The sequence below is a fragment of the Hipposideros armiger genome, unplaced genomic scaffold (assembly GCF_001890085.2).
Source record: "Hipposideros armiger isolate ML-2016 unplaced genomic scaffold, ASM189008v1 scaffold_17, whole genome shotgun sequence".
Classification (NCBI taxonomy): domain Eukaryota; kingdom Metazoa; phylum Chordata; class Mammalia; order Chiroptera; family Hipposideridae; genus Hipposideros; species Hipposideros armiger.
Window position 1 is genome coordinate 1,378,701 of NW_017731367.1, and position 11,025 is coordinate 1,389,725.

At 37.9% G+C, this 11,025-nt stretch overlaps 1 protein-coding gene across 7 annotated transcripts in view; it reads left to right on the plus strand.

Annotated features, from left to right (window-relative positions):
* DIS3L2 (DIS3 like 3'-5' exoribonuclease 2) overlaps positions 1 to 11,025 on the plus strand; it is a 327,384-nt gene that overhangs the window by 163,054 nt on the left and 153,305 nt on the right. For all 7 annotated transcript variants that reach the window (XM_019628923.1, XM_019628956.1, XM_019628962.1 and 4 more), the window contains one exon: positions 2,026 to 2,199. In XM_019628923.1, the coding sequence (XP_019484468.1) occupies positions 2,026 to 2,199 (174 nt within the window). The remainder of the gene's footprint in view (positions 1 to 2,025; positions 2,200 to 11,025) is intronic.

Consider the following 11,025-nt stretch of genomic DNA (forward strand, 5'->3'; position numbering starts at 1 on the left):
GTTCTTCAGTCTAGTTGTGGAGGATGTTGCTTCACTGGCCCAAGTTGGCACCATCATTGCGTTCTTCCCAGGTGAGGCAGTCGCTCACCGACCATTGGACAGCGGCTCACGGCAGCTCATGAAAGCTCACGCCCGCTGCTGGCCAGCCCCACTGCAGCCTACGCCATTGGCAGCCCAGCTCCAGGTCAAGCTGTTGTTTACTATCTTAGCTGTAGAGGGCGCAGTATCACTGGTCCTCATGTGGGATCCGAACCAGGGTCCTGCTGCTCAGAGCTGGTGCTCCCAAGCCAACTCCTAACCAACGTGCCACTTGGCCGGCCCGATTCTTGTTTCTTTATTATTTTCTTCCTTCTGCTTACCTGGGATCTAATTTACTTTTCTTTTTTCAGTTTTTTAAGGTAGAAGCTAAGATAATTGATTTGACACATTTCTTCTTTTCTAATATAAGCATTTAATGCTGTAAATTTCCTTCAAAGCACTGCTTTAAGCTGCTTCTCACAAATATTGATATGTTGTGTTTCATTCAGTTCAAAATATTTTCTAATTCTCCTTTGACTTCTTCTTTAACCCATGGTTGTTTAATTTCCAAATATTTGTGGATCTTCCAGATAGCTTTCTGTTCTTTTTTCCCTTGCATTTTTGTTGTCTTTGGCTTTTTAAATGTGCTTTCTGGGAGATCACCACCTAAGTGTGAGGAGAAGACAATGGCCTGAGCCCACATTGTATGTGAGTAGCCCATAGGCTACCTGGAGCCCACTGGTTAATCCACAGTCTACCTAGATAGCACCTAGGGCAGGTGGACAGGTGTACATATCAGCTGTGGGCTTGGCTCTCTTGGCTTGTGTGTGAGAAATGGGGTCAGCTCTGCTGCCACCACTGCCGGGTTCCAGGAGGAAGACTGAAAATAGGAATTCGTTAAAAGTCTGCATAGGAAGCAACCACACCCCACCCCCTTCACCCCCATGCACCTGTGAACTCTGGCAGCCAGGCGTCTACCTTTACGTAGGAAACAGGACCCTCTTCAAAGAAGTTGAATGGCCCCAGAGAAGTCCCTATGGTAGCTCTGAACGTCTTGCAGGAAGAGCCTGAGGGTGATTACTGGGTCACCATGCCAGACAAGTAGACTTGGCCAACAGAAGAGGTGGCCATCTTTGGTCTCGCAAACACCCACTACAAAGGCAGCTGCTTCACATATTACATTTCCTATTGGCCTTCTATATTCAACACATAACTTTCGACTTGTGGTCTATGTGTGGCATGCCAGTACTTATGAGAATGGAGAGCTACCAATTTTGATATATGACCCACAGATAAAGAGTGAGATCTGCCTCCTAAAAGGTAGAACTCTACTCATAATGTCAGGACTAGCCTGTTAAATGCAGTCTTCGTTTTAATGGACCAGTACCCTAAAATGTGAACAGTACTTTACTGGGTGATGGGATTACAGTTAATTTTCTTCTCAGTGCATTTCTGTATTTTCTAACTTCTCAACAGTGAACATATATTACTTTTGTGTTCAGATAAGATATTTAAAAATATTAACGTAAAAATGTGTAGAATTAAGTAAATATGAACATTGGATCTAATCTAGTGAGCATGACTTTAGGTATAGGCTCTGTGAAACTGATGATTTAACAGAAAACTGGGTTTATCAGAATTGCCTCTAAAGGTGAGTATAGAATTGATAAAATTCTATTCAAGAGAAAGAATTGATAAAAGCTTTTAACAATATCAATTTGACTTTTCCATGAAAGACAGTTGCAGGAGTCCTAAGGACAGCTTTCTGGCCCCACTCCCCAGGTCAGAATTTTTGAAGAAAGGTAAGATTACACTATAGTCATAGATTGAACAGGATAAGAGTGTCGTTGTCTCTTCTGCTTGGCCCCCCATTCACTGGTAATGGTGTGCCTGCTGGAGCAAGGGCAGGAGGTTTTCTAGGCTTTCCTACCACCCTCAGTTTGTGAAAGGAAATGGGTACCTATCTTCTGTTTATTCATTAACACAGTTGTTCCTCTCTGTCTACAGGCAGCTGGCTAAGAGTCTTGGGCAGGCTGGTGAAATTGAGCCTGAAACAGAGGGAATACTAACAGAGTATGGTGTGGATTTCACGGATTTCTCTTCAGAAGTTCTAGAATGTCTCCCTCAAGGCTTGCCCTGGACAATACCACCAGAAGAAATCAGACAGAGACGAGATTTAAGGTAAATACCTAAAATTCTTTAAGAACATGTTTCTACTTTCCTGCCTCCTGACTTTCCTAAGAGCCAGCCTCCAATGTTGCCATCTTTCCATCAACATTCAAGTTCAGTTCAGTTGAGAATTAAATGTTCCCTATACCAGAGGTCCTCAAATCATGGCCTGCCCGTTAAGTCCAGGCCATGTACAGACTATGAGCTAAGAATGGTTTTATATTTTTAAATGGCTGAAAAAAATCAAAACAAGAATAATCTTTCATGAAAATTATGTGAAATTCAAATTTCAGCATCCATAAAGTTGCCCTGGAACACCGCCATGTTTATTCAGTTATATTATGGTCTGTGGGTGTATTTTTACACTATAAGGGCAGAGTTGAATAGTTGCAACAGAGACCGTAAGGCCTACAAAACCTAAGATATTTGTCCTCTGGCCCTTTATACAAGTGTGCTGACCCATGCTCTAGACCATCCTGATTTCAAAACAAACAGTTGTCCCCTCTTTTCTTATTGCTGTGTCCCATCGGTCTTGCTGAAAAAAGATGGTGTTATCTGGTTAGAAGCGCCTTCCTTTAGATGGGCCTCTTCAGGCACAAAGCAAAGGATTCAAGACTTCTGTGCTTGGAGCTTCATTTTAAAGCTTTACTTTTAGGTCTGGAATTTGTTGGAAAGTACTTTTGTGGTATTTTTATAACAACATCTTCTTTGAAGATGTTTCTTCATTGTGGGATGTTAGTTCTTTTCTGATATTTCTCTTCAGAATTTGGTTTCAGTACTGGCATTCATTTTGGATGCCACATGGAGATATTTAGAACCGAGGAACTTTTCATACAACCCACTGAGGCTGTGGAAGGTTTTTGCAGAGGTCATCCCGTGTCAGAGTCTTTTCCACCACACTCCATGCAGCTGACCTTGCGATGCCTTCGGCTTTGGTGCCCGTTACTCCACGTAGTTTGAGATCCTTCTTTGTTTCCTCTTGCTATTACCTCTTTTAGGAATTTGCTGCCTCTTTTCCTTTTCTCGCAGAGGGTAGGCAAGAGAAAGGAGATGACAGTCCCCTCTCCTCCTCTTTGTAGCTTGGGTGGGACACACATATATTTGAAGTCACTTGATTCAAGTTGCCGTCCTGGCTGTTGGCGGTCACCCCTGTTCTTGGAACTCCTGTTGGTCAGTTAGCTCGTCAGGATCTTTGAGATTTGGGCCCATAACCTTACTCTCCCTGAACCTTCGTTTTTTTCATATACAAATTGAGGGGCTGGATTTCTGAGATCTTTCCCTAAATCTGGGAATCTATAAACAAACTTAATGAGAAAAGGTCAGAATGAATGGCTGGACTTTATTGTTTGAAGTATAAGTTAACATAGCTGTTCCGCAGTAGCTGTCAACATTTTAAATGTACCCACCCTTTTGCCCCAAAACTCTACTTTCAAGAATCCATCCTACTCAAAGAAGTGTACAACGAGGATATATGTACACGAGTGTTCATTACTGCTTTATTGTAAAAGTGACACTGCCAATGTCGCATCAATAAAGGAAAGGTTAAATAACCTATGGCATATTAATAAGATGGCATTCCCTACAGCTGCGGAAAAGGAGCTGGGTCCATGTGGACTGGCCTAAAACTATGGCTGTTATATATTGTGAAGTAAAAGAAGCAAATTTCAGAACAATATGAATATGAGCCTACTTTTTATATAGTCAAATAATATAAAAACTATATAAATGTATAGACACGCACACATATATGTACACAGAAAAGTATATATGCATAGAAAAAGATCTTCAAGGAAATCAGACCTTTTTCTATGGTAATTGACAGTGATTGACAGTGATTACAATACGTGGAATTCTCGGTGGAGTAGTAGGAGGTAGGAAGATGATATTTTCCTTTTCATTTTATAAATTACTGTATTGTTCAAATAATTTGAAAAATAACTTTAATAACTTTTAAAAATTATAAATGGGACTATCAGAAAAGAACGATCCTCAATCATTTCTGGCCTTCCTCCTAGCCTGCAGATAACTAATAAGGCACTTCAGCAGTCATGGAGCCCAGTATTGCTCTCAGCTCCCCTCGTGGCTTCACCTTGTCTTTTCTTTGGCCCCGGTTGCCTTCTGGGTTAGACCACAGACTAGGATGCCTGCTCTGCAGAAGGCCTCTGTTAAAAACACACCTATGTGTCCTGCAAAGGGAGCCAAAGATACAGGGAGCTTGTGGGGGGTGCTCTCTGCTATTAGCATAGTAACAGGGATTTTTTTTTTTAAATCACTTTAACCTCCAAGCACTTTCTTCCTGCCTATTCTCTCTAGGGTTATGGTTCTAAAATTCAGATCTGTTTTTTTTGTTTGTTTGGGTTTTTTTTACTCCTTTGGCTTAAAATCTTTCGTCTGCTTCCTGATGCTTTAAAGTAGTAATGTCTAAACTTTGTTGACCATGCCTTCCCAATAATGCATGTGTCTTTATTTTAAAACTACAGATGTAATTACTACTTTACTGATTTATTATGTACAGTGTAAATTTACATAAAAGTGGAATGAAAAGAGTGGAAAGAATGAAATCAATTTTTAAATATTTTCATTTTCCTTAAAAAATGGTATAGAGAACTTCATATTCATAATTTTACTTTTGGTGAAAGAAATTTAATATCCTTTAAATTTTAAATATTAAATTTTACTTTAATAACATGATATGGGAATGCAAAGGTCTGAGTATAGGTTCTGGAAATTTGATACTTAGTTTTGTTTTTAATGGTTATAATAATTGAAAAAGATACCGCATATCTTGGAAAGAAGTGAGCTGAACTTACTAAATCATAATACTCATTTTTTAATTCTGTTCAGATTAATTTTGCAATCCAGCTAATAAATTTCTGTCTTTTCTGATGTCAGTCAGTTCTTGTGGACTAATTGAACAATTTTTTAAATTTTTAAAAAATGGGTTCATAATCCTCACTTATTCTTCAGTTGGTATCTTTAAGAACTAGTCAGAAAACTCTGTTAGGGTATTTAATTGTGTAGGTATGAGTAGTTTTGTAGTTTAGACACTTAAATCATTTTAAGCCTCCAAATTGTGTAACAATGGGAACATTTCAAAACACCCATTTAAAACATTTTATCTTCAAAACTTGAGTTTCTTTTTTTATTTTGTTTTCAAAAAACAATAGTTTTTCTCTCGTTAAAACATCACCTTTACCTTGAAGGCACACATTAAGTATGTTTATTCTTGTCTAACTGCTATGTAGCATATGATTGACAATCATTGTTTTGAGATCAGAATGTGGCTAATTATGAGTTGATATTAGGAGCAGAAGATATGCAACTTGGTCACTTTCCTGGTGTTGGTAATATTCATATGATTAGTTTAGTGTTCTCTTCAATCTGTGGATCTTTGCAATCATCTTTTTTAGCCACTTGACTATTTCGTAAGGATTAGTTTAGCTAAAACTAGATAATTTCCGTAAATCCATGTACTAGACCTGGGTAAATACCCACAGGTGGCCAAAAGCACAGGCACTAACGGGATTGCCAATATCATGGTCTTTGTGGTCTGGAATGCCACCTCTCTCACCTGTACACCTCACCACCAGAGCCAAACACCTTGTGAGGGCACCAGCGTTAATTCATGTGCTATGTAGTCATGGTTAGTTCTTATTTTTTATAATGAAACAAACATAGAAGAGAAGTCCATAGTATGCTGAAGTGTTTGGATCTGATTACCTTTCCCTTCTTTTTGGTCTTGTGATAGATTTATTCAGTTTTTCAACTAACAGATATTTACTGAACATCATCCATGGGCAGTGAGGATTCAACAATGGACAAAAATAGATGTGGTCTCCGTTGTTGTGGAACTCTCAGTCTTGTGGCAGAAGAACGTGAATCAAATGTATTAAGCAGTAGTCAGTTACGAACTTGTAACGGAGGACGGAGAGATCATAAGACTGTGATGTCTTCTGCTGAGAGGTTCAGTGCCTTCACAGAGGTTTTATCAATATAATTTCCCCAGGAATGGCAGAGAACTAGGAGTGAGTCTTAGCACACACTCAAAAACATGTGCTATGAATAAATTAATATATATTCTGTAAATTCCTGAATAAAACCTATGTCCTTTTCCTCCCTTCTCTCCTATATACATTATTTACATATGTTACTTTTATGTGTGTATATAATATATGCCAAGTTGTAACTTAGTCATTGGAAATCCGAAGACAAATTCTTTTAGGACTTTGCTGTTTCTCAGGGAGACAGGTTTATACTCAGATAAATTACAGCAGAGCATGGCAAGTGCTATAATATCTGTATGAACAAACTGCCAAGGTCATTGGTGCTTGAGCTGAGATCTGAGAAATGAGTGGGTATAGAGGGAACTAGGGTGACTAAAGGAGTCTTCATTTTCGTGATAAGCTGTGGCTGCAGAAGAGGTGATATGTCCCCCAAGACTCCAGATTTTTGTGTCACAGGACTCCCAATACCTCCAGTTTTGATAGCTTCTTGACCCCCTCTGAGGGCCCCCCTGCTGCGGAGCCTGCAGGATTACTCTGGCTCTAGCTATCTAAGGACTTCAACATGCCCATTTAGGTTTGGTATTTGAACAATTATATTTGGAACAGAAAAGTTCCATCAATCTTTAAACCTCATAATCCAATTATGTCAGTAAAATTCCAGTTTTTTAGTCCAATGGAATTGGGGTAATATTTTGCAAACTGAAGTTGAGAGAAATAGTGTTTATTTTGAAAAGAAAAATGGTTGGTTAGCAATTTTCAAGAAGGAAGGCTGGTGTGAACTCCTAGGGGCAATCTGGCCCTTCTGATTGGGAGCACCATTTCTTTGGACCTTTGGCTCCAGGCTTTGGAGAATCCCTGCACGCATGGCCTAGGCCTGCAGCTCTCTTTTGCAGGGCATCTGAGGTTAAAAAAAAAAAAAGCAACACCAATACTGCAAGCCTCTGGGGATCCAGAGGAGAATATATCCAAGGAAACTGCTTAAAGGGGTTGCACCAGAAGCCCAAGCAACCCCAAGGCTATTTCTGAGACAGGCTCCAATTATTTTTAATTTCATTCATATTGTTTTGTTTCCTTTGTTGCTAAACTGGAATAGGAAACCAAAGCTTAAAAGCTCAATTAAAGTGGAAAATGAAAACCTAAATGTTGGAGGGGGAAAATACCATGCTAAACTGATTTTTCTATTTTTCCTATAGTTAGTAATATTGTGGAAGTTTGGGTCACGTCACTTTTCAGTACAACCATGGGCTTCATTGAAGTGGAGGTGCTTTCTGTAGTTTCTCACTGGAGAACTTGTGGATATCTGTTTCTTTACTATTCCCTCAATAAAAAGGAAGCCCAGTGACCTCCACCGGACCATTACAAATGTGAAACTTGGCACTTAAAATTGCTTGCTCTAAATTTTCCAATTGCTTTCTTTCTTTCTTTCTTTTTTTTTTTTCCATTTAATGTCGTTCTGCCAACTAGTGATTTTATTATTATAAACAGGACATTGTATTCACTTTTAAGAAGAAATATGAAGCTGGAGATAAAATTACAAACTGCAGCTTCTCGGCTGCCAAAATAGAAAACAATGAGCTAAAAATACTGAGCACAGAAAGGGTGTTGTGGTAAGAAATATTGAAATATCTTCAAGATGGAACCGTTCCAAATAGACAGAAATTTCCTCTCACTCCAGGTAAAACCAACCTTGAAATAGCAACTTGAAAGGAGAGACATATAATACTAACCTCTTTCAGGTCAACCCTTTTGTGGGAAAGCTTTCAAACATAACTAACATTAAATGACTAATAATCTTGCTGTTTATCAGGAAGTCCAATATGATTAAATTGCCATTTAGAAAAGGTTCCTCCAGTAAGGGAGTGTGGCAGCATGGAGGGAGCACTAGAAGTTGGTCGTAGCTCTCCCAGGGACTAGCTGGGCAACCTTGGGCACATCAGTTAAATTTGGGGAGACAGAGAGAGAGAGCAATTTTATCTTTTGTAAAGTAGATTAGTTGACCAGGTTAGGATTTTCCACAAGTTCTTGGGGATTTTAATAGGTGTTATGGAGAAAAAGGGTTCCATGGCCAAGTATTCTTGGAAAACAGTGGGTTAATAGATTTCTCAGAACTTTTTCGTGGATCATCTCATGGAAGTAGTGTTCCTTAGAATACACTTTGAAATTGCTAAATGAGATATTTCAAAACGTACTAGCTCTAATGGTGTGTGACTCTGTGTTTGAGATGTCCTTTCTGAGTTATTCTGAGCCATCTCATTCTTGGATTTGAGAGAAAATGACATCCCGTTGGTGACTATCTTCCACATTTATCTGACAAATAAATATAGACTGTGCCCCACTCTGGGCAGCACAAAAAATTCAAGGATTGTACTTTAAATCTCAGCTCTTCCATTGCCAAGGGAACCCCTTCTTTCCTTACTTGGAGGGAAGCACTAAAAGAGTAGTCTGCGTTAAATAGGAAAGCTGTCATTGTCATTTGAGACTACTGGTAGTATTATTCCCTTCATGTAAATCCCAGCTTGCTGTTTATGCAATTACAAGAAATTCATAGATAGTAACGAAGATTAATGGGTCCTAAAGTAGATACACAACTGGATACTCTTAATTGTAAGCCCGTGAGTAGTTTTTCAACTCATAAAATTTATGTTGATAAAAAGCACCGGTCTTAGAGAAGATAGATATTCAAAGATCGGTAGATTTTATCTGAACAGGTGAGAAAATGCCTGTTGGCAGAGAAGATAATATTGGGTGTCGGAAAAGTCATGATGCATCTTTGCAACGAAAAACATAGAAAAAATACATCATGACTTTTCCGACAACCCAATATTTGGATTTATACCCAGAAATAATGTTATAGCATTATGGAAACATGAATTCACAAGAAAAATGACTACTTTCAATACATTCTAAATAAAAGCTGTTTGGAATTATATTGTAATGACATGAGAAAAGCTTTTCTATATGAGTGGCCTAGGATTTGGAGGAAGCTGTTGGGATGTAGGGTAGTTAAATCTCAGGGTGGCAAAGTCTCTCCACTGGCTTTTATTTTGAATATCCAAATACCATAAAATTATTTGTTTATAGTGTACAACTGAGTAGTTTCTTTATATTCTCAAAATTGTGTACCCATCACTGCTAATTCCAGAGCATTTTCATCACTCCTAAAAGAAATCTCATACCCATTAGCAGTCACCCCCCCATTCACTCTCTCTCCTAGCTCCTAGCAAGAACTAACCTACTTTCTGTCTCTCTGAATTTCCCTATTCTGGATATTTCATATAAACAGGTTCATATAATAAGTGGCCTGTTATATCTGGCTTGTTTTGCTTGGTATAATATTTTAAAGATTCATCCATGTTGTAGCATATATCAGTACTTCATTTCTTTTTAGGGCTGAATAGCATTCCATTGTATGGATATACCACATGTTATTTATCCATTCATTGATGGACATCTGGGTTGTTTCCATTTGTTGACTGTTATGAATAATGCCATGGTGAATGTTTGTGTACAGGTTTTTGTGTGGACATATGTTTTCAGTTTTCTTGGGTATACACTTAGCAGTGGATTTGCTGGGTCATGTAGTCAGTCTGTGTTTAATATTTTGAGTAACTGTCAAACTGTTTTCTAAAGTGGCTGCACTGTTTTTCATTTCCACCAGCGATGTATGAGGGTTCGAATTGCTCCATGTCCTCATCAACATTGGTTATCGGTATTTGTAATTATGGCCGTCCTTATGGGTGTGAAGTAGTATCTTGTGGTTTTGAATTGTATTTCCTTAGTGACTAATGACGCTGAACATGTTTTTATGTGCTTATTGGCAATGTATGTATCTTTTTTGGAGAAATGTCTATTCAAATCCTTTGTCCATTTTAAAATTGGATTGTCTTTGTGTTGTTGAGTTATGAGTACTTTTTATATTCTAGATACCAGTTCTTTATCAGATATGTGATTTGCAGCTATTTTCATCCATTTGTGGGTTGTCTTTTCACTTTCTTCATGCTCTTCTTTGAAGCAGAAAGATTGCTAAGTTTGATAAAGTCTAATTAATCAATTTTTTCTTTGGTTGCTTGTGCTTTTGGTGTCATACATAAGAAACCATTGGCTAATCCAAGATCACAAAGATTTACACCTGTTTTCTAAGAGTTTTATAGTTTTAGTTCTTTCATTTATGTTTATGACCCATTGTTAATTTTTACATATGGTGTTATATAGGGGTGAAACTTCATTATTTTGCATGTGGATATACAGTTGTCTCAGTACCATAGGCAAAGACTGTTGTTGAAAATATGATTCTTTCCCCATTAGATTGTCTTGGTACCCATTTTGAAATGAATGGGTTTATTTCTGGGTTCTCAGTTCTGTTCCATTCATCTATATGTCTGTCTTTATGCCGATACCACACTGTGTAGATTATTGTAACTTCGTAGTAAGTTTTCAAGTTGGAAAGAGTGAGTCTTCCAATTTTGCTTTTTTCCCCAAAAGTTTTTTGACTATTCTGGGTTCTTTACATTTCCATATTAATTTGAGGATCAGTTTGTCAATTTCTGCTAAAGATAAAAAGGAAGGCGCTGGTATTCTAATAGGGATTGTGTTGAACTTGTAGATCAATTTGGGGTGTATTGCCATTAAATGTTCCAACCCATGAACATGGCATATCTTTCCATTTATTAGATCTTTAATTTATTTTAATAATGTTTTGTCATTTTCAGTATGCAAGCCTTATGCTTCTTTTGTTAAATTTATTCTTAAGTATCGTTTTATTTTCAATGCTATTGCAAATGAAATTATTCTGTTAATTTTATTTTCAGATTGTTCATTGCTAACATATAGAAAT